General features: G+C 41.5%; 1 protein-coding gene across 2 annotated transcripts in view; it reads right to left on the bottom strand.

Annotated features, from left to right (window-relative positions):
- Positions 1-7,455: 7,455 nt before the first annotated feature.
- Positions 7,456-24,699, bottom strand: part of NCOA2 (nuclear receptor coactivator 2) — a 287,290-nt gene continuing 270,046 nt past the window's right edge. For both annotated transcript variants that reach the window (XM_053929705.1, XM_053929700.1), the window contains 7 exons: positions 24,052-24,330; positions 23,183-23,260; positions 21,598-21,832; positions 19,784-19,961; positions 19,032-19,230; positions 17,027-17,116; positions 7,456-9,792 (listed from right to left, as the gene is read on the bottom strand). In XM_053929705.1, the coding sequence (XP_053785680.1) occupies positions 9,781-9,792; positions 17,027-17,116; positions 19,032-19,230; positions 19,784-19,961; positions 21,598-21,832; positions 23,183-23,260; positions 24,052-24,330 (1,071 nt within the window). In that variant the 3' untranslated portion in view covers positions 7,456-9,780. The remainder of the gene's footprint in view (positions 9,793-17,026; positions 17,117-19,031; positions 19,231-19,783; positions 19,962-21,597; positions 21,833-23,182; positions 23,261-24,051; positions 24,331-24,699) is intronic.

Raw genomic sequence — 24,699 nt, 5'->3', positions numbered from 1 at the left:
GACTTGCAACCAGGGAGCAGTGGGCAGTGGCAGCTCATCCCAGGTTAAGCCCCTGCACCCCTCTCCAAGGCCCCTTTTTCTCTGACTTTCCAATGAGCTGGCCGGCAGCCCCACCTTGGCTCACGTCTATCAGTGTGACTTTTACTTCCCAGTGAACCAAAGCAGCTTTGCCTACAAACTCTCCTGTTGCTTCTGTCCTAAGCCCTTCCTTGTTTTACTGTCTTCCGCTTTAATAAACACACTCTCAAAATCACCTGGACTGATATTTTGAATGAAGGCTTCCCTGCACAAAGTCAAGAACCCACAAACTGAGGCTGGCCCTGAACAGACCCACTCAGGGCTCAGTCGCTTTCCGGTAACGCACAGGTCAGCAGTGTGGTTGGAATTTGTGGGGCAGGATACTAACAAGGGGGCATCTAGAAATCGGCAAAGGGTTCTCCTTGAATCTGTTACCGAATACTGGCCAGTGCATGTATGAGCGGAAACTACATGAGGCCAGAGGAAGAACCACTAGAAGGCAGTAGGCCAGGCAATTCTAGAACTTCATGGGACTGAGAATTCTTGACATTCCAACCGGAGCGTCAGCGTTTGTGGACCAGTTCTCCAAGGCCCGACTCCGCAGGGCAATGCACAGAGGCTCAGAGGGCTCCAGAGCACATGGTGGGCTGTATCAAGGGAGTGTAGGGTTCTGGAATCTTATAATGGGCAGTGATTATGCCTCTGCTTTGCTATTATTTTCCAAGACAGTTTGCCATCCAAATGTACTTGAAAACAGCCCAGAGCAGAGGGTAGTCGGCTTTGCTGGCAAGATGTGCAGAGAGACCAATAGAGAACTATTCCCCAACCCCTTTTCGGGAGCTGCTGCTTCAAAGGCACGTGTGAGGTCTTCTCTGGTCTCCAGTGGAGGGATAAACTGATTGAAAGAAAGAGGAAGTTCACATACACAGGTAGCATCTTTCCAAGAACCTACTTTACATTTTAAAAAATTATGTTATTTATTTATTTTTAGAGAGAGGGGAAGGGAGGGAGAAAGAGAAACATCAACGTTTGGTTGCCTCTCATGTGCCCCCTACTGGGGACCTGGCCCACAACCCAGGCATGTGCCCTGACTGGGAATTGAACCGGCGACCCTTTGGTTCCCAGGCTGGTGTTCAATCCACTGAGCCACACCAACCAGGGCCCTACTTCACTGATGTTTTAAAAATGTCCTTTTAAAAATTTACAACCTTTCCTATAAGGTAGGTAAGGAAAATGAACTGTGTGTTCTCACAGTTTACAAGTTTCTTGATTTTCTTATTTCTGATTGATTGGTTGCCTGTTCTCTTTCCTCAGTGCTTGCATCCCATTTTCTTCTTAAAAATATCTTTTTAATAAGAAAACGTACACAATTTCTTCAATTCTGAACATAGTTCTCTTCTCCCTTCTGGTCTACCTCTAATACTGTTTCTAGATCTACTTAGTACTGGACACTCTTAATTTGGCCTTAGTTCAGCATTTGTTTTGGGGAATTCAAGACATGTTAATTTTTCTTAGACTAAGTACATAAGAAAACTAGCAATTGTACCATTTTTCTGTTTTTCATTAGTTTTTGGAGTTCCAATAGTTTGTAACTTATACTCCTATGTACAACATTTTTTACCTTCGAAGATCAGGATTCCCCCTTCTCCAGCACAGCCATAACAGGGAGCCACCTTTGCTTAAAATTCTGTATCAGTCTGAGACCAATCAGGAGAGAGAAACCGGAGAGTAATTTGAACCAGGAAAGCTTAATATTATTATTAAGCAATAATATTAATAATAATACCAATATATTATTATATCAATACAACATTAACATCATTATTAATATTATTAAGCTTAATACTTCTAATATTATTAGAATTACTGCCTACAGCAGGGATAGGCTTGTAAGAAGTAAAGAGAACTCACTCTAAAGAACATAGGAAGAATGAAGAGAGCATATCACAAGATACTGTTGTCTATTAGCCACCCTGACCCAGTGGGCTGGGACGCAGACTTGTTGAAAGCTCAGCTGTGACTACTGAATGGCAGGTTGCCGTGGTGCCGCACTGGTGGGACTTGCCAGACAGCAGCCCTCTAGTGTGCTGGGGGAAGCTGCTCCCAGAGAGATGTCTCACTGGAAGCACTCTGCTACAAAACCACCTGCGGGAGCTGCTGGCTACTGAGGCGTGCTGGCTGCGGTGCGCGGCAGCAGGAGGCCCTGGGGAGTCACGCACCCTGCAGGATCCTGCTGAGATTGCACCTGAACCAGAAAGTGAAACTCCTGCCTCCTGTAACGTCTCTCCGGCGCCCTCTGCTGACAAAGTTTCAGTGCCGGCTGACAACTTAAATTAGGACTTGGGATTCATTTTCCTAAAACACTCAGTGAATTTGGGGCTGAGAGAAAACAAGTCAATAGCCAACATAATGTCCATCTGGTAAATGAATCCAGGACTTTTACTCTTGGATATCTACACTTGGTTCCCTTGGTTTTAAAATGGTTGTCTTAGGGTAATATACACTTGAAATTCCTTTTAACTCTAATATTCCAGTTATTTTTAAACCAAATGAGTGCTGAACTCCTCAACCACTCTTCCCTTTTATTACTTTAGTTGTGCTGTTTCAAGAGTATTTATCAGTCTTTAGAAAGAGAGTGCAGTAAAATTCTGTTCACTCAGTTCATTTGTTCAAGCCTGTTAGAAATTGTTCTAAAAAGTTTTTGTGTGTGTGTGTGTGGTGTTAAACATGGTCGGCCTATTGCCATTTGTGGCTCACCATAGGGGTCCCTAATGATGTAAAGTGTGTCTGTTCAGGCTGCTGTGACAGAATACCGTATCTTTATTTCTCAGTTCTGGAGGCCCAGAAGGCCAAGGTCAAGTGCAGCAGATTTGATATCTGGTAAGAATGCTTTCCTAGTTCATAGACAGTGGTCTTCTCCTGTGTCCTCACATGGGAGGGGGGGTGCACAAAGGAGCTCTCTGGGTCGCTTTCAAAGGGGAACAAATCCCATTCATGAATGTGCTACTCTTATGACCCAATGACCCACAAATGCCCACCTCCAAATACCATCACATTGCAGATTAGGTTTTAACATATACATTTTAGGGAGGCACAGACATTCAGTTTTTAACCCAAAGGAAAACTAAATCTTCCCAGGTGCTCCCATTCTGTTCCCTTCAAGGATCTACTTTGTCTCCAAATTCCTTTCTTTGGCCTGTAAGATCTTGTGTGATCTGGCCCCTGGCTACTTCTTGGTCTTCATCTTGCCCTGTCACCGGCCCCCTCCAGCCCAGACACCAAGCTGGTTTGTTTCACAACCTTTGTGTGCTGTTCCTCCTACCGAAGCACTCCCCCACCCTGCACCCCGATTCTTACGTGTCATGCTGCCTCAGTTTCTGATCTCTGATCAAACGTGTAAAGGATAAATTTATTAAAAGCACTTATAACTTTATATATCTATGTGCCTAATAACAAAGGCCCAAAATGCAAAAGCAAAGATGATATAAAGATGAGCCAAATATACAACCATCACTGGAGACCTTAACACCGCTCTATTATTGACAGAAAACTAGATAGAAAATTAGTAGTTATCATATATATATATATATATATACATATATATATATATATATATATATATATATATATGCTGCTTCCAAGGTTGAAAAAGAAAGGGGTGAATAAATATGCGAAAAAAAGGTTACCAGAGTCAAATGGGGCAGTATAAAATAAAAAGGTCAGGTCGTCTTGGAGAAATGTATATGCTCCTAAGAACAGCACTTCTGAATACCATAAGCAAAAATTGCCAGGACTAAGAGGAAAAAACCCAAAGCCGTAACTGGAGATTTTACTTAATAGGTAAGTAGGCAAATGTGTGGGTTGCTGCTAAAAGCAGTAAACAGATACATTTATAACTTTGAAATGCATGTATTAAAAAAGAATAAAGAGTGAAAGTTGATGAACTATTCATATAATCATCAAGAAGTTAGAGCCCTGGCTGGTATAGCTCAGTGGATTGAGCGTGGGCTTGTGAAACCAAAGGGTTGCTGGTTCAATTCCCAGTCAGGGTACATACCTGGGTTGCTGGCCAGGTCCCCAGTTAGATGAACATTGAGGGGCAACCACACATTGATGGTCCTCTCCCTCTCTTTCTCCTTCTCTTCCCCTCTCTCTAAAAAATAAATAAATAAAAATCTTAAAAAAAAAAGAAGTTAGGAAAGAAAGCCACCAAAATAAATGTAAAGTAAGCATAAGCTAGGAAAGAAAAAAGGTTCAAACATGCGATAAGTGGGAGAACACGGGATGGCTGAAAGGATGCTCAAAACATCTTGTTTGCTGTCTCCGATTTTTTAACTTTGTTGGTAGAGTATTACATTTTTATAAGTTTATCCTTTTCTTAATAACTTTAAAAGAATGTGTTCAGTTTTCCAACAATGTAAACCTATTCTTCTCATTTTACATTCCATTGTTTATAACCCTGATGCACTTGGCATTTGTTAATATTTACTGAGACACAGGAAGTTAAAATGGTATTTTCTCTGAATGTGGCCAATTGTCTCAACACTATTTTTTGGAATAGATTCCTACTGATTAGAAGTGCCATCTCTTATCAAATATAAACTTAGCTATATACAGGCTCTATTCTGTTCTTCTGATGCATTACCCATTTCTGTGTAAGTATTTTGTAATACTAATCAGTAGAAGTCCCACGACGTTTTTTTCCTTCAAAATTTCTATTATCGCACATCGTATCTTCCAAGTGCACTTTACTTTTTGGGTTGATTGGAATTGTAATAATGTGGAGGAAGGAGCTGATGATTTTATAATAGTAGGTCTTTTTCTTTTCTAGGTTCTTGGAATGTCACCATTTTTTTTCAGTTCTATGTCTTTTGGCAAAACTTTATAGTTTTCAAATACACAAAGGTCTTTCACACTTTGTGTTAGGTGCGATCCTATTTTGTAAAGCACTATATCACTTTGCTATTGTAAATGGAGATTTTAAAACAATGTGTTTTAGTGTGGACAGAGGTATAGGTTTTTTGAATATTCTATCCATCGGTGCTTTTTTATTCATTCCAAGAGCCAGTCAGTTGATTCATACTCCTTTGGTTTTCCCTAAAGATGGCCAAATTGGCTGAAAACGTCTTACCTCTTCTATTCCAGTATGATACCCCATTTCTTAGCATTGGTAGTGGGCTTCCTTGTTTTGTTCTAATTTATACTTCTAAGTAGGATGTATCACAGTGGAATTGCATCTTATCTGATAACTCAAATAACTTCAGGACATTTACTTTTCTAGAGGTTTCACTTATTTGTTTTGAAATTTCCTCATAAATGGGGGCTGAAACTTATCCTATGTAAATTTGTCAAATGGCACCTGTAAGTTCATCATGTTCTTTTTCCTTCCTCTAACTCGTTCACGTAGTTAATAGCACTGACAGAGTTTTCTAATCACTCATTGTGTTTTTGGTATCGTTTAAAAATATAATTCCAGATTGCATTTACTAGTATTTCATATGGTTTATTACCTGGGTTTTAGATATTATACCTACATTGTTTACCAACTATTAAACAAATCAGTCTATTAAAACTACCCTGAATATCATAACGTGTAACGTGTAAGCTTAAGGCAGCCACGAATGCACAGTATTCTCAGAAATGTTCTTGGAGGAACAGGGGACGAGGTAACACGGGCTGGTAGGAGGAGTAGGAACGTTACTTAGGGCTCAGTGGACGGACCTAGATTTGGCCTGTGTTTGCCAGTATGTGGTTGGATAATCTTAAACAAAACTCACCCTTCTTGGTTTAAAATTAAAAATTTATGAAATGGGTTACTGGGAGAACCAAATGTTAATGTGCCCACTCCTGCATAAATGTGACATATTATTAAATTAGAAGTCAGGTATTTTCAATTGAAATGCACTTAAGGTACAATATAAACACATTACAATCTCCAAAGCCATGTAAAACCCGAAGGCATTAAAATTTATTAAATGATGCAATAACAACAGAATTCTTTATTTACAATAGCATTATTTAACATCAAATAAGCAAAGAGCATCAGCAAAGCAATATTAACTTGCATAAATGTATTTAAAATTTCTCTGAATATATCTACCTTTGCATAAACTGCTCACACTAGAAATACAAACATCGATGCAGGTGAACAAAGTGATGTTCAGCGTCAACTCCATTTGAAAAGAAATCACAACCTGAAACACTGTAAGCTTTCTCCTGAAGAACCATAGTCAATATATTGCTTAATTTTACCCTTGTATAATCTTTTCATATACACACATCTCAGATGCATCTTCATGAGGAACTGTACAAATAAACCCACAAATGACAAAGGAAAAAGAATGACAGTTAAATGTTTGCAGAAATGTACCATCATCACTATTTAACAACATAAAGGTTAAGTGATGATGTACTTATTCAAAAATTGTACACAATTCACTATACAAATATAATACATTGGACAGCTATGTAGGAATATACAAGACTTAAAAACAGATCTAAGGCATTATGCTAGATTTTAGCATTTTGAGGTTCTTGCACATAGCTTTTACCTGTAGTAAGAAACTTAAAAGAGTTTGTTTTAGTCTATAAAGAAACACCAGGGAGAAAAGTCTAATTAAAATTGAAGCCACTACAGTAATTTTCTTTTGTGCAGAGAATGCTTTGCTCTTAGGCAGCATACTACCATACAAATACTAGAAAATTTTAAATTCACACCAACAATTAATGGCTTAAGTTGCATTTCAAAATTGATTGTGTATCTTTGGGTTCTACAGTGGGTGTGTGCCACACATTTCATGTGTTCAGCCCGTATGAACTCCATTTTTAAACACAGATTAAAAATTGCATTATATAAACTGCAAAAACATCGCTTTCAATTATTACAGGCCACAGGAGATACATGTGGGCAGGGGCATTGGAATCTTTGAGTCAAACGAATTCATTGTAGTAAAACAGCTCACTTCACTTTTTCAACTTACCACATTACACAGACACTTAAATGAGTCTTACAGCCAAGTGAGCGTATGTATACTTTTCACATTATTTGCCTTTTCACATTTAATAATATAAGTAAAACACTGATTCTTTGTCCTATTAAAGAAAAACCGAGGACTCAGCTAACAAATTTACTGTGTACAGCTTGAGAAATACTGATAATGAAGAGGATCGATTTGGCTTTCGCTTCTACAGTGATCAATATGATCAGAGGATTCCTTCACTTACTTTTCTTCTCTTAATTAGATGTACAGCAAAATCTATTCCCTGATCTGAGCCATAAGAGAATCTATCATCTCTTTTCCTTCAAAACAGCCATGACCGTGAATTATTCGAAATGACCAGCATCACAGGTTTGCAGATTTGTCTGACTTGGGGCTGATGTTAAGACACAGTGGGCAGATGGATAAACAGTAAAAGAGACAGACTTTATTTTGGGGGGGGGGGGGGACAGTGTTATAGCAAAAAGGGACTAAAAACTCAAAATAAAACAAACCCAGTTTTCTCCTTTGTGCTGTGTAAAGTTAAAGTCATTCTAAGTCACGTAATTGTAAGAAGCAACTGAAAACTGGCCACATTGGGCGTGTAGGACAGAGAGCCTCATCACACTAACGCGGTCATGGAGTTCGGGCCGACAACGCTCGCTTTTCCATCACAGCGGGGCAACCCCGTGGTTTGGTGGAGGAGAGTAGAGCCTTCTGAGGGAGGCGTGTCAGTTGGTGGCCACCTCCCTGTAGGGAGGCCCCTCTCAAGTGGAAAAAAGTATCGAAATGCAAATTTCCAGGAAATCTCTTTCATATGGAGCAACACTGTCAGACTGTCTACTTACCATTTATCTTTGGGCTCTCTCTCTCTCTAATCCATAATTTGTACATATAGGGAGAGATATAAATATAAATAGGGGTAGTTTATCCATTTTTCACCCTGCCACAAATAAACAATCAATCAAACTTCAAGGAAAAAACCTCTCTGTTCCTAAAAAGCCTGGCTAGTGAGATATAAAATGCTTTGCTTTTTAGACATCAAAAAGACCTCATTCTGAAATTTAGGTAAGAAAGTATGTGTAGAGGTTGGGGAGAAACAGCTCTAAAAAGGTAATCAGTTTCTTGATATTGCACTTGTCTGAAACTGACACCAATTAATAAAAGATTATTCCCCTACCAGAGTGGGCAAGAAAAACAACCATAAAAGTGGCCTGCTTAGTAACACGTAGTCTTTCTAAGGTTCATTACGAAAGAATATAAACATATAAAAATCAAGAACTGGTTCCTATAGCGGCTGCATATCATCAGATTAGATAAATGATTTATGAGCAGAATCACAAGGTTTAGAAAATAAAAAGTCTTAAGTCTACAAATTAGGTCTAATCAAGGCATTGATATCCTTTACAAAACACCTTTAGGAGACATTGCTATGAAGAAGATATCTAATTTAATACTGAAGTACCTCATTTTTGAGTCAACTCCACAATATGTATAACCTCACAAAAATTATACAATTAAAACACTTAAGTTCTCAACTTAAATTATTGCTTGTTTACATAGAAATTGGATTTTATGTACCTTACAAAACTTCGGCTTAGTCAGCACTGCTAAAAACACAAAATAAAAAACACAGGGCAGAGGTTAAATCTGTCGTGATATCTGCTGTCAATTGTGAACACACCACGATTTTCTGTGTCGTAGGCCTGTGTCGCCGGGAACGGAATGAACATGCTTCCAAAGCAGGGGTCCTCGGTGTGATTGCCAGCAAGTCCTAACTTTGCTCCTCTCCTTGCCAGTAAATGCATTTTTTCTGAAATTTAAGTTAGCAGTTGGTAAGGGGCTGGCAAATCGTTTAAGGAAATAAAGGGCTTACCTGGTTTCTGTTGCTTTTATTGTTGTTATTGTTTTTTAAATGAATGGAAGTGGGGAGAACCCGGGAAGGGAAGGGTCAGCATCAGGGTAAAAAGGAGATGCTAATTCAAGCTGTCTGATCAATCTAAAGGAAACTTAATTTGGAAATGAGAACAAATTTCTTCTTGATTCATAATTTATAAGAACTAGTTTGGTTTTAACAACAAAAAAAGTACTTGTTAATGTTAACAGCCCTCTCACAGGCTCCTTTTCATCTGTTCAGTAACTGGAAACTTTATCAACTTGGCCTTGAGAGTTTTCTGCAGATACGACTCCGACTTCACCGGGCTTCCCTTCTTGGGTGTCTGTCCATACAGCGCTGTCCATGGTGTCCGCCCTGCTTTTGTCCCAAATGCAGGGTTTAGCGTAAAACACCTGTAGTTTGATTTTTTTTTTTTTTAAAGTCCTTTTCTTTCCCCCAGATGAAATCTGAATCTTTTGTACTAGACTGATTAGCCAGGGAAAACAAAGCAAGAAACCAGTGTCTGGAACCAAACAGGAACAGAACAAGAGCATGGTTGTTTTCCTTAAATACGTACATTTAAATACATTCAATCTGACATGGGTATGAAATTTGCCTGTCAACATTTACTTCGCAGGAGAGATCTAAGTTGCACTAAGGTGAATGCAGTGAACAGACGGAGCAACTGTCTGGATGCAAGCTCCAGGCTGTCGAGAGCAGAGGCAGCTCCCCTGCAACAGCCGCTCCCCAGGGAGCCAGGCCCAGGCCCAGTGCTGAGCCTGCTCCGGCAGAACTGGCCTGCAGGTGGGTGGGGTCAAGACAAATAGACGGCAGCTCTCCAGACTGGTGAGTGTTTTGAGCAAGTGAGCCCGGTCAGCTGAACAAAGAAGCAACCAGCTACCTTCAGTGTCAGCAGTATTTCTGCAGGAAAACAGAAAGTTGTGAAAGATCTCTGAGTTTTTGGTAAAACCATCATAGACAGCCCATCACAAAAACATCAAAATACCTGGCTGTTTTGAATAATGCCAGCCACAAAGGCTGCCCCTGGGTGAGTTACACTTGATTTTGATGTAAACAGATAGCACGTCCCTAACTGAACACAGACGTTTGAGGTCCACAGATCCTACACACTATTCTGAAGGACACACTGCTATGGGTTCCAAAGATTACTGAGACTCCCAGTTGCTGAACTGTCCTTGCCTTTTGACAGCATCTGACCCAGAGAAGCGGCCACCACTTTCTCAATCCTTCTTCAACATCCATACTAACAGGTCCCTCTTGACTCTCCCTTATTGAGATACTCCCAAGGTTCCATGGGTGAACCTAGCCTCAGGGAGCTAAATGACCCAGTTTTAAAAAAAAATTAATTTATTTTTAGAGAGAGGGGGAAAGGAGGGAGAAAAAGAGGGAGAGAAACATCAGTGTGTACTGGCCTCTTGTGCACCCCTTACTGGGGACCTGGCCTGCAACCCAGGCATGTGCCCTGACTGGGAATTGAACCAGAGACCTTTTGGTTCACAGACTGACGCTCGATCCACTGAGCCACACCAGCCAGGGCTATATTACCCAGGGTTTTTATTCAACGGGTATTCTTGCTAGTTTCTGGCTGCTATGTGCTGATGGTTTCAGTGACTGGATACAAAGGGTTTTTTCCTTTTGTAGTGACCAAGAATCGTGGAGGTGTTTCTGTGGTTGGTGTAGTAAGTATGTATGTCAATGCTTTTTCTTTGGCTATTGCCTGTCTACCCCCCAAAAAGTTCTTATTCACTTAGCAAATATAAATTTAGCACCTACTCTGTGCCAGGTGGTAGGGACATAATCGTAACATGGCATTTCCAGTCACTGCTATGAAAACATGCTGAAGAGGCCCGGCAGACGACTGAATTCCAGTGTGCTCGAGTTGTGTGGGGCACACACTCCTTGCTGTGGAAGCCTGTAATGACGGCTTCTGGGATTTAGATACTTAGACATGGGCTTTTAGCATCAGGGCTATTAAAGATTATCCAGTTTAAGTAAGATTAGGGAGGAAGTCAGCCCAAAATAGTGGGTTTCACCACAGTACCTTGAAAAGAGATCTGGGGAAACTATTGTCAGATTACGAATTCTAGTGGTCAGAGGAGGAGTTACATTCCCGGTGGGTTGGATGATTCTCCCTCCCAAGCTGAAAAAATTAGCCTAGGTGACAAGACCTCTGATTATTTCCCCTTAGAGAAGAACATTTAATGTACTTTTCTCTGTACTATATTTATTCCTAATTTGTGTCACTTGAATGATTTTACATGGAAATACTCCAAGGATCTGACTGAAATATGAAATTATTCAAATTCGTTAGTGTAGAAGCACATTTTATTTATTTTTAATACTTTATAAAAATGTATTTTACTGATTATGCTATGACAGTCGTCCCAATTTTTCCCCTCTTGCTCCCCTTCGCCTGGTACCCCTTTTCACTCCAGCACCCCGCCTCAGTTCATGTCCATGAGTCAGGCATGTAAATTCTTTGGCTTCTCCATTTCCTATTCTTAACATTCCCCTGTCTATTTTGCTCCTACCAATTACGCTTCTTCATCCCTGCACCTTTACCTCCATTCTCTCCCTTCCCCCTCCCTGATAATCCTCCAAATGATCTCTACATCCATGATTCTGCTCCTGTTCTGGTTGCTTAATTTGTTTTTATTTTTATTTTATTTTTTTAATGGTTTATTTATTTTTAGGGAAGGGAAGGAGAAAGAGAGGGAGAGAAACATCAATGTATGGTTGCCTTTCACATGCTCCCCACTGGGGACCTGGCCTGCAACCCAGGCATGTGCCCTGACTGGGAATTGAACCGGAGACCCTTTGGTTTGCAGGCTGGCACTCAATCCACTGAGCCACACCAGCCAGGGCAGTTAGTTTATTTTTAGATTCAGTTGTTGACCGTTGTGAATTTGTTGTCATTTAATGTTCATAGTTTTGATTTTACTCTTTTTCTTAGATAAGTTCCTTTAACATTTCATGTAATAATGGCTTCGTGATGAACTCCTTGTCTGGGAAGTACTTTATCTTCCCTTCAATTCTAAATGATAGCTCTGCTGGAAAGAGTAATCTTGGTGTAGGTCCCTGCTTTTCATCACTTTGAATGCTGCCTGCCAGTCCCTTCTAGCTGCAGAGTTTCTTTAGAGAAATCAGCTGACAGTCCTATGGGAAGTCCTTTGTAGGGAACTCTCTATTTTTCTCTTGCTGCTTTTAAGATTCTCTCTTTATCTTTAACCTTTGGTAGTTTAACTATGATGTGTCTTGGCATGTGGCTCTTTGCATCCATCTTGTTTGGGGCTCTTTGTGCTTCCTAGACTTTTATGTCTATTTCTGTCATCAACTTAGGAAAGTTTTCTTTCATAATTTTTTCAAATAAATTTTCAATATCTTGCTCTTCCTCTTCTCCTGGCATCCCTATGATTTGGATGTTGGTACATTTGGAGATGTCCCAGAGGCTTCTAATATTCTTCTCGTTTTTTTTGAATTCTTGTTTCTTCATTCTGTTGTAGTTGAATGTTTATTTCTTCCTTATGTTCCAAGTTGTTGGTCTGAATCCTGGCCTCCTCCCCCCTTTGCTGTTGGTTCCCTGTAGATTTTTTTTAAATTTTACTTAATGTAACCTTCATTTCTTCCTTTATGTTGTTGCTGTACTCAATGAGTTCTTTGAGAAGCCTGATCACCAGTGCTCTGAACTCTGCATCTGATAGGTTGCTTATCTCCATGTCATTTAGTTCTTTTTCTGGGGTTTTGTTCTGTTCTTTCATTTGAGCCATATTTCTTTGTCTCCTCAATTTGGCAACATCCCTGTGTTTACTTCTGTGTATTAGGTAGAGCTATTCTGACTTCCTGTCTTAGTAGTGTGGCCTATTGTAGAAAAGGCACCTGTACATTGTGGGGAGCAGAGCCTTAGGTAATTGCTATGGTGGGGCAACCTGCTTCACCGCTATGTGGCTCTGTGTGGGGGGAGGGCTTGGAGAGGGGACAGTGCTGCAGCCTGGCTTCTGGAGGTTTGCCCAGCACTCACCCCATTTCCAGTCACTTCACCCACTGCCCATATGCAACTGGCACCCTTCCAGCTGTTGTGCTGGTGTTGAATCCCAGAGTGGGTACGTTTGCTATGTTCTAAGACCATGTGGGTCCTTTAAGCAGAGTCTCCTGAAAATCCGGCAGTTTCTTCCACTGCCCCAACCCCCCTAGTTTTTACAGCCAGAAATTATGGGGATTTATCTTCCTGGTGCTGGAATCCTGAGTTGTGCAGTCTGGCCTAGGACTGGGCTCCCTCTCTCCTGAGGAATCCGCCTCAATTTTTATCCACACAAGTGAATGTGGGACTGTCCATTCTGCAGCCTCTGCCTCTCCAGGCCACATCACATCTCCTTGCCTCTCCGCCTTTTCACTCCTCCTACCTGTCTGGATGAATGTGGCTTCCTTAAATCCTTGGCTGTCAGACTTCCATACAGTTCAATTTTCTGATAGTTCTGGGTGTTACTTGTTTTGAGGTTTAGTTGTAATTCTCCCTGTGGTTGTGCAAGGAGGTGAAGTGTGTCTACCTATGCCTCCAGCTTTACCAGAAGTCTGGAGGAACATTTTAATTGAGAAGTATATACATCCTTAGAAACTTTAAGGCAGTATTCTTTAACACGGACAGACATCAGTAAGCAGCTCTGAGCCTGAATCAGCTCAGTGACAGAATGCTGAGCGTGGCCTGTGTCCCTGGAGAAACATGTGTGGGGTCTCAGCTGTGCCATGGAGTGGGAAGTCATTTAACCTTTCTGTACCTAGTATGTCTTAGGGCTGTTGTGAGGATTAAACAAAATGATGTACTCAATGTGTTTAAATAGTTCCTGGGACATACTAAGTGCTCAGTAAATGTCATCATCATTATCAGCATCATTACCAACTCAAAGTTGATCCTAGTGTCCACAACACTAGTAAATACAAGTAATTGCCATTATACTTTATACAAGAGCCATGAGGCCAAGCAGTAAACTCAATTTTAATATGTGTAAATATTTAAATATAAAGGAACACTACAACTCCTATAATGGAAAGAATCTTTTGGTTAAATAAAATACCTGCCTTTATCTACCTAGTTTTTTGCTAAGTCCACAGTTGTATATACTAGCTCTGCTTAGGCAAGGTATAATTTTGATCTCCATTTCAAGATAAATGGAACATAGATTCAATTAATAGTGAATCACAGTAGGATCTAGTTCAACAAATAGAACCCAAGTACCTATACAAATTCTGAAAAAAGGTCCTTGATCTGCAACAGCACAGAGCAAGCAGAGCAACACATCGGATGAGGGGCCTGAAGCCTCCGTGCTCACGTCAGTGGCATGGTGACACGTGCAGCACGGTGACCCATCATTACTCATGGGTTAGAAGGGATATACTGTACATACATTCTCTGAATGAAATAAGAGTGTCAGCAACAGACTGCTCTCTGGCCTTAACACTCAGCACAGACAGAGCACAGATGGATAAGCCAGATTCAAGAGGGGACTGAAAAAACAGAGAAAGTGAGAGGGGTACTAATGGCCAGGGACAGATGATGACCAGAGAACCCTCTCCATGGTTCCTGAAAGGTGCCTTTGATGGAGACAGCATCCTGTGTTTACTGAAGTTGCTTTTCGTGATCCTAACAATAATCATTCCATTCCAGTTTCACCGGGCACCCATCAGGCAGCTGGACGTGCATGAAGGTAAGCACCTTGGTTCTCGGGGTGCACCCTGATTGATGTTCACCTCTCTACTGCACCCAGCACCAGCCTCGTAGATTAGTTGAGTCTGGGAGGTCCCTGTCTCTCCCTGCCTTCCTCTGGTGCTGCCCAGGGTGCTCCTCCTCTCCTGTGATAAGAGTCCACCACTTACTAGCTGGGTGACCTTGGATAGATGACCTAATCCTGAGATTCACCCTTCTTGTTTAAAAATGTTGGGAGATGCGGGGGGAGGGAAGTATAAGGGGACCAAACAGCAATAGGAAAAAATACAGTAAAAATGTTGGGAGGCGCAGTGTTAGAGACCACAGGTACACCCCCTGTCTTCTCTTAGAGGTTCTTCCCTCCCAAGATTAAGCACCCAACACCTGAGGCCAAGGGCTCTTCTATTGGAGCTGAATCATGTGTCTTTCTCTTCCCTTTGGGATCCATAAAAGGAGAGAAGGGAATGGCACCGAAGAAGAAAATACCTGTTCCTTTTCAGCCTTCTCCAATGCTACCTGTATAAAACCCTTAGGAAAACCTCACGAGATTATGCTATCCCCGCTGGGAGGTGGGCAGTAGAGTGCAGGGGCAAAGAGTGCACCCGGAGCTCAGCCTGCCTGGTCCACTCCTTGCTGGCGCAGGACGGCGGGGGCAGGGCTTTAAACCCCCAAACCGTACTTCTGCCACACACTTGTGCTGCAGTTTAAATGAGGTCATTTAAATAAAGCCCCACAGACAATTAGGGGTGTGGTAAATATTCAATACAATTGGTGTTTCTGTAATTATTAAAAAAGGCTGTGACTACCCAAGTGTTCTGTTTTCCACGAGGCCAGTCTTTTCCTTTTGATGGTAACACGCAGCAGGAGGATATAAGGCAAGTGAACTTCTGGGCCCGTGGACGACAGGAGGGAAAGACCAGGCTGATGGCCTGGCCCAGGCAGTGACTCTGAGGGCCCTACCCCACCAAGTGGTTTCCCAGGGTGCCTGCTTGGCTGGGGCCCTGGTCTGTGCTGGCACATAGCCACACTGGAAGGTGAGGGAGGGAGGTCGGGCGGACTCAGAGAGGGAAATATGATCTGGCCCCCAAACGCATCTCCCCCCACCACAGAGAGACCATGTGCTCACAGGTTCAGCCTCCTGGTGCTTTTGGGTTCAACTGGGCTGTCCTCTGTGGAAGCCTCATCACCACTAATGTCACCGTTCCCCTGGGATGTGCACCCAGGTTCCAAGCCTCTACTGTCTGCATATAAGCCATCACTGAGCTATGTGGCCACTACCTGTGGAGACGCTGTGGAGGGGAGACGAGGACCGGCATCTGAGGAGGCGCTGGTTCCCCGAGGGACCTTCAAACCTCAGTCAAAGGCACATTTAGAGTCTAAACACATGGTCAATGTAAAATACATTCCATTTTCTGTTTGACTTACTGTATCAGTACGTGAACCATGTAGGTGAGTTGTGCACGTGCATACAGACAGTAACATCTACCAGACTCCCACCCACAGGCCTCTCTGCCAGGCGTGACTGTGGTTCTCTGGACAAGAGACGCTACACAGAGAAAGTTCATACTCTAGGTTATCAAAATTGATGCTACTGCTCTCTAAACTTGAATGGTAATCTCAACAAAACCATCCAAGATTCACTCTTACGGAGGACATTCAACACCAATCCTACATTTCCTCCACTGAGAGAAAACTTCTAATGCACAGTTATCTAGTGCTCGCACATCAAAGGTCTCTGGGCCCCACAGGCCCGGGTGTCACGCAGCCTGCCCGCAGTGGAGCTCCTGCTGGGCACATGATTCGGTTGGGCTCTAAGTGCTGATGATTCTACTGTTTCAAGATTTGGTTGAACCTGGTAACATTATTCTCCTTTGAATAAGTGTCTAAGGTAACAAGGAAAGAATATGTAAAATTGTTGCCTAAACAAAATGGAATATAGACAAATACTTAAAAAACAAAAATAAGTTAAGTGGTTTGCCCTAACATGACCAATTCATTGCCACTTTACGTTTTGTTTTGCTGTAATATCATTCCAGGCCAGAATTAGTGTTCTTAATGTATACAACATCATCGGCTAAATTAAAATCAGCTTAAACACATGGACTGTGAACCAAAGGGTCGTGGGTTCGATTCCCAGTTAGGGCACATGCTTGGGTTGCAGGCCAGGTCCCCAGTGGAGGCCATGTGAGAGGCAACCACACATCAATATTTCTTCCCTCCCTTCCCCTCTCTCTAAGAGTAAATAAAATCTTTAAAAAATGAAAAAAAAATCAGCTTAAACAAATAATTATTCACACAACACCATTGTAAGTAGATAAAATTAGAAGATATTTTAAAAAATCACAAGTATAACTATCTTCAAGCTATCTGCCAATTTTGGTCTATAAAATATTCATGCTCATTTAACCCTGTTCAAACATCTTCACTGTTTCATACCCGTGATGCATCTCCTTCCTGCTTAATCATATCCATTCCAGGCAGCTGGTTTGGGAAAAGGCTGCCTCCCCTCAGAGCAGGATCATTAACCTGAGGGCAACAAGACAGGACAGGAGCTATTTTTAGTGGGAAGTCCCAAAGTGCAGTGGGGAACAAACAACCACCAACCATCCTCTTTTTGGTTTTTACCAGTAAAATGATAGGGAAAGATGATCACATAAAAGTGGCTATATCCTTCTATCTTTCCTCTCATGTACATATTTCGGGAAGGGTATGGAGTCATGAAAATAAATATTTGTAATATACTAGCTGTCTTCAAATTAAATTTTATTTGCATTCTATATAGAAATTCCATAGAGACGATCATACTAGAAACATTTTCATGTCATATAACATGCTCATTTTGGGGGGCTAAATTAGACCAATGACTCATATTTGGGACTTCAAAGTCATCTGAGGGGCTCTTCATATCCTTGTTACTAGGCGAGTTATTGATTAGCAAGAGCAGTGTGAATGCCCAAAACAGGGCTGAATATGTGGAATTTTCCATGACTAAGTGAACCATTCATTAGCATTTGTACATTTTTGCAAGTTTCAAAATGAACATACAAATGCTGATAGAGAATTGATTCTGTCATAAGATACACACTGCTGTTGTTTTTGGGTTTCCAAAATAATTGTGATATTTGAAAGGTTGAAATCCATGCAACAGTTTTAAAGCAATGTGAACGATTAAAAATGCACCAATTTACACATGCGCAGGTTAAGACCGATGTTAGATCAGACCATCTCAACAGCCCTCACTATGTACACTTTTCCTAGAAAGCAAATCAGGAACCACGAGTGGCCCTTTTTTGTAGAAAATTCAACATCAGTACTACATTTTCTCCATCGAAAAGATAAAAGCCTGTATTATTATTACTCACATACATACATACAACTTCTTAAACTGCAAAGGGCTTTAAATTTTCTCATACACCACTTCAGATTTTTATTAACATCTTGTTATAGAACAGAACACTGAGGCGCTGCAAAACTCAGTAAATTTTCAGTAAACTGTAGTTAACCAACATCAGAATTAAACAGACCTGATCAAACTTCCAGTCTTTCATCATTCTCACAGCTGTGATAACTGCGCTCTCAGTGATGTATTGCCTATGCTTTTTAAACTTTCCTTGCCTCATTTTCTCCGTATGTGAAATAAGATTCAGATTTCTCACCACATCTATCCTTTGGATGAACTACTGAGGTGGTAGAATGCCAAGCCCTTGGTGCCCTTTAAAAATAAGATCTTGTATAAATAGAATTTAGAAATTATTAACCAGTATCTTTACCCCTGGATCAGCCCAGCACAGATCTTTGAGTCCCACTCTGGCCATCTGAGATACCAGGTGCTTTGAGTCCCTTTCCCACCAGTAGAGCTGGTGTATACTTAGGGGTGGTAGAATTGCTTCAATGTTATTCAGCATAAAGCAGCATCATTAAAAAAAATTTAATAACAATAAAAAAATCATGGCATCCATATCCAAAGTTGATAAAAAAAGATTTTGGATCATCCCTGTCAATCTCCCTGCACAAATGAAGTCTTGTTTAAAGCTAATTGGATGGCAGGTGGTTTAGCCTGTGATTCATGTGGTTTTACAGTTAGAAAAAAAAATCAGTTATTAAACTATAAATCCAAATAAAGCTATTTAAAAAGCACATTCACCATTCTATGTTTAGAGATTCACATTAGCTGTTGCTAAATTCCTCAAATAAGAGGAAAATTTAAATGACAAGAAAGTTAAGAAATGTTCTGAAAGATGGTTGAGCAGCCAGGAACCCTTCCACATGCACTTCGTCATTGACAAGTACTCCTGCACAGTGCACCAACACAGGCGGAGAAACACTCTTCGAAATAAACGTGGGTGTTAACAGCAGGTGCTGCGTACATGGAAAGATAACCTTCATGCAGCAATACAGAGACAGTTATGATTGGAGGACACAGGCTCCCTGAGGTGCTCACCTGCTCGGGACCCATGGAGGACAGCCCCGACGTAGGCACGGAGGTCACTGAGGTCATGCTGATCTGTCCTGTCATCTGGTTCATGTTGCTCATCCCACCTGTGTTGGTCGCCATGGATACATTGATGTTCATATTATTATTGTACATGCTGGTGTTTGCTTGTTGCCCAAAGTGTGGTGGCGACTGTTGTGAAAACATGCTAGAATGCAATGAAGAGATGTAAATGTTAGTGCCCTCGTGCAAACAGGCAGGCAGTTTTGAGCACCTGTTTCCCTGGCATTGACTTCAGAATGAATAAAACTAGGCTGAGAGAGCCCAGGGTGGGACAGCCAGCAGACGCTGAGGTCAGAAACAATAGGGCTGGAAGTGGTCAAAGAAGCTGTAGGGACCACCACAGCCCCATGAAGGTCTGGAAGTCTGTTTCCCACCTTTGTGTCTGTACTGGACAAGCTTTCTGTTTGCTTTTATTACACATACTGGTAAGTATAGCTTCTAGGGCACTGCCTCCCTCAGCAGTTTATACCATAAATTGGTGGGGTGCTACCTTCTTAGAAGTTCCTTTTACTTACAAGAAGATTTTATGCTAAGCTTCTTCAAATTCTGGTGACTTCTGCCCTAGAAAAAGTAAGCTGGCTTACTTAGCAGTTTCCTTGATATTGCTCTCTTGTGCAAAGAAATTAAGAGAGACTTGCGGTCTACAGAAAGTTCCCTGGTGATCACTTATATCAAAAAGACACACAAACACAGCATACCTGCTTCCAGCCATGTTCCCCTGTGCCCATCCATTCATGTCAGAGGAGGCCTGATAGGCTGGGTTGGCCTGGGGCTGCTGTAGCATGGGGCTCTGAGTGTGTGCCATTCTGGGTGACATCAGAGGGCTCTGGGGCGTGGTGGCCCCAGTAAAGCCAGGATCAGGTTGCTGACTTATTCCTTAAAACAAAAAACAAAAAACAAAACAGAAGTCCAAAAGAGATTGTTAGCTTTATCATAGAGACTCAGGAAATAGAGAGAATGTTCAAATTAAATACACATAGAAAATTACTTTAAAATACCTGATCATGTACTGGTTAATTACATATGTTTTAAAGATTCCAAGCCGGGATAAAACACATGAAGAAAAAAGTCTCCATGTCTTAAATTCCCTACAGTAATTACACTAGACACCACATTAACCACTGTGGCTAGAGGCAGAGAGGGAAAATACTATTTTCCCCCATGTCCCTTTCCAAATCAACAATGATCAAATACATATTTCTCTTCAACCTAAAATACTCTTTACATTTTTATATATCAGCATAAGGACTATTTAAAACTTAAACAGGATTAAAGTTCAACTATATATAGAAAGTCAACACACTCAATAATTTCTCACTGAATTAATAACTTAAGCCATTCTCTACGTCAAAGACATTCACAGTGAGCACGCCTATCTTCATAAAGGGCTCTAAGGTACTTCAGTGCTATCTAAGATCAGCAAGAATAAGAAAAAAGATTCAATGCAAGCTTCTTGTTCAGTTTAGAAGCAAATGGAATTTACACTAAGAGAAAAAAAAAACTTTTAGAAGACTTTTCTAAATCATCAAAAAGGAAATAGAGAAAAAAAGGAAATAGAGGAAAGGAGCTTGAAAACAAAGGAGGCAATTTAGAAAATTTCAGGATAGTGTTAAGGTAAGCAGATTTTTGCCTAGATGTGGAAAACATGCATATTTAATTAATACTTAAATTAGCCATAAAGAAAAGTTTAAGATCACATGGGAAAAAGCTGCACATTAACTTTCCGTTTCTTTAATGAAATAGGAGACATGAATTTAAGCAACACAAAGACTTGATAGTTACTTATAGATAAAGCTGGTAAAAGATAGGGAAATTCATTCTGAATATTATTGTAAGCACTTACTTTTATCAGTATTTCAACTATTAATTGAATATAATATGCACACAAATACTAACATTTATGACATTACACACTTGTCTCTTAAGGCTGACATTAAGCAACAAATCAACATGAAGAAAAACTAAGAGGTCTTCCTTTGTGCTTTCTATATGGCATTTCTCAAGAATTATCTATTCATTAAAGATTTGGTGTAATCTTTAAAGTCTTTATCTTTCAATGTTATAGAATGTCTCTAATATTTACATTTACACATGTCTTTCAACATTTTGTGTATATCTATTGATTTGTTGAGTCAGACTCAGAGGTTTTCAACTATAAATATATATATATCCACCTATGTTTATAGACACGGACATAAACACACAAATTCATACACGCTCACACACACAACTGGTGCACTATACACACGCACACTTACTTCGGTCATTCTTAAAGTAAGACCTGCACTCAGAGAAAAGGTGGTACCTGAGCTGAGAGACTGGAAGGTACTGTGCTGGACTTGGGGACTCCTGACAGGCCCCAACTGTCCTCCCAGGTTTCCTATCATTCCCTGGTTAGCCAGAGTCATCTGGGAGCCATGCAAAGAGCTGTGAGAGAGGAGCTGTGACCCAGGACTGGGGGGCACTGGGGAGAAAGGACTGGAGAAAGGTGGTGGGGATGAGAGTCCAGTACCGTAGTTTGGAGGAAATGGAAACTGCTGTGCATTTGCCTGGGGGATCCGGGGGTTGCTCATGGCTGCGGGCATACCACTGGGAGCCACCATGCTTGATGTCATGTTCAGCCCTTGGCCTCTCATCATCAAAGTTCTTTGCTGAACCTGCTGTTGCTGATGCATTTGTCTCTGTCGGAGATGCTGGTTCAGGATTTCCCTCTGCCTCTGGGCCAGCATCTGTGCATTAATAGGTGCCTGAATGGGGGCAATCCAGGACAGACAACATTGAGGGTAGACACAGAGTACAAACCAAACAGTGTGTTAGAAATAGGAGAACAATGGCAGTCTCGTGAAAAATTATTTGGAAAATAAGTTTACATGGAAAGAACATTTTAGAGTTGAATAACTGGCAGATGAGAATGAGAGCCTTTAAGTTCCACAAAGAGGATGATGATTCCGAAACACTGCAGTGACGTACATGGGTTAAGTTCAATGTTAACACCAATTCAACTGCAGCTTGTAGTGAGAGGACAGTTAACTGCAGGGCTTCACAATAACTCTAGTCCCATCTATGAGAGGACTCTGATATAAACTTTAAGGGTGGCAGTTTAGCGTCTCACTCAAGGGGCATTCAGGTCCAAAGGGAATCTAAATCACTGTGCCAAAAGGTGCTTGAAGCACTTCAGAAAAGGCTGAGCAGAGACAGGAAGAGAGGGGAGCACACAGGGAGGGACAGGTGAAGGGAAGAGACACTAGCATCTATTGTCAGCAAGAGGTATAAGGGTATTTATGGGTCCTACCGATAAGATGGCAGATCCCCACCACTTGTGGATTCCTTATCTGTGAATTCGCTCACTCACTAAAATTTATTTGAATTCCTAATCAATATTCACAGCACCACTGTCATTTATGGACATGTGCAGAGCGGCGGAGAATCTGAGACACCTCATGCACGCTTTCCCTCCTGACTCTGCCCCCTTGTCTCCGCCCTCATACTGCCAACAATCGTCCTTTTGGTGCACTACTCAGGTCCACCTTTCTCGCACTGTTGTACTTTCGGTTGGCGATTCTGCCATTTAAAAGGGCTCCTGAGAGCAGTGCTGAAGGGCCGTGTAGTGATCCCAAGCACAAGAGGCTGGATTTGCCTTATAGAGAAAATATGTGTTAGATGAGTTATAGGTTAATGAACTGGCTGTGAGTTTAATGTTAATGAATCAACTTAAGTTAAGCTGTTCTCATATGGAAACACACCTAAAACAGGGCTATGTATTGCTAGATTCCTGAAAATCTTATGACCAGAGGCTTGTAGGAGCCTAGCCCCTTGTTTCTTCTTGGAGCAGTGAGTGGTTCAGTGCTTGCGGTAACTGTATGGAACACAGCATGTGTGAATGATGAGAATCAATGTACCCGGCCATAACAATGCAGTGCTTAGGAGGGACCTTGAAAGGGACAGACTCGATAGATAACTGAATGACATTACAGGCCCACTGTGTCCATCTGGATCTTATGGAGTCTACGTTACTTTATGGGGGACATCGTGGGGGGAGAAATCACAAGAGATGTCAGCTGGATACAGTGAAAGCCGACGGCTGGTCCTCTCCTTACCTGCGTTGGTACTCCAGGCCTCAGAGTCAAGTTCACATTTGAAACATTGCTGATTTGATTCATAAGGGGCTGGCGATTCTAAATGGATAGACATACAAATCAGTACACTTTTAAAACACAATATATTTTATTTCAAATCATCTCCTTAAAAACAAAAAAATCACCCTCCTAACCCACCATCTGCATGCTGTTACGTACTGAAACCCCATGGTTTGCAGCTGAATTTCTGTAAAAGCTAATTTTGAATGAGATGTCTCATTGCTTATAATTGGGAGATTAGTTTGGACTGTTTGGAAAACACACAGTTTGCAAGGGAGGAGAATGCTCAGAAGAGGAAGCCCAGAGGAAGACTAGAAAAAGGTCGGTGCTCATCACTTACAATACTGAAAGGAGACTTGAAAGCCTGCAATGTTATTACTTGCTGTAGTATAGAAATCTGTCTGGGCTTGTTGCTAATAGTGATTATTTTTGTCCTGAGATGGGACTCATGACAGGAACAACCAGTATCCTGAGCGTTATGTTAGCTTTGGGCTAGAAACTGTGCCAGATCCCATAAATGTGTACATATTGCCCTGTTCTGTACAATAGGCCCATTTTACAGAACGAAAATTAAGGCTCAGAGAGCTTAAGGTTAGACCATTAGTAAATGATGGAGTTAGAATATAAAAGGATAGCTACTCTGTACTGGGGTGGGGTTAGTAGAGGAGAAAAAAGAGAAGTAGAAAGGAGTATGAAAATAGTAGGATCATCTTGGAGAACTTTTCACTCACTTAGAAAGCATGGAATGAGACTTAGTCCACATGATTTTTGCACCATCTGGCATTGGTCTCCCCCCCCCCCCCACCTCCAGGTACCCACAGAGAACATACTTGCTGTGCCTGGAGGCGATGCTGCAGTTGAAGTCTCAGCTGATTAGGCTGGCTCTGCACCAGGCCTGTGGGCCTGAGGCCAGGTCTGGGCTGCATGCGGAGTGTGGCATAACTAGGCCGCTGCCCCATGCTGTGGAAGTTGGGGTCTTGCATGGGAGAATAGCTTCCCTGGGCCATTTGTGCCTGAGACGCATACTGCTGTGGGAAAACAGGTGCCTTCTGCTCCAGCATCATGTTGGAATCCTGACTCGAGAACTGGTCTGGATCTACTGCTTGGCTCTGAAGAGAAAGTCCCCAAGGAACAAGGAAATAAAACACTAAAAACAGCAGAGGAAATATAAGGCCGGCCTCTCTCACTGTCAGAGATTTGAAGCTTTTCATAGTGTACTTACTACATAAAGGCACTTTTAGTTTGACTTCACTTTTCTTCCTAGGAAAGCCTCTTTCTTCAACAGATCCAGTTTTGTCAGGAAGGAAGCAGGGGTAGCGCCTGACTCCCAAGGGAAGGGACACATGGGCCATGACTACAAATGCCACCCACTCACTCCACCAGACACTGACCTGGACTTCACACACCCATGTTTAATGGTTTTTTTGGTTTTTTGTTTTTTCGTAGCAGATCACTCATACTTGTATAATTCATGTGAA

The sequence above is a fragment of the Desmodus rotundus genome, chromosome 8, assembly GCF_022682495.2.
Source record: "Desmodus rotundus isolate HL8 chromosome 8, HLdesRot8A.1, whole genome shotgun sequence".
NCBI lineage: Eukaryota > Metazoa > Chordata > Mammalia > Chiroptera > Phyllostomidae > Desmodus > Desmodus rotundus.
This window is presented reverse-complemented; position numbering and strand designations above follow the sequence as displayed.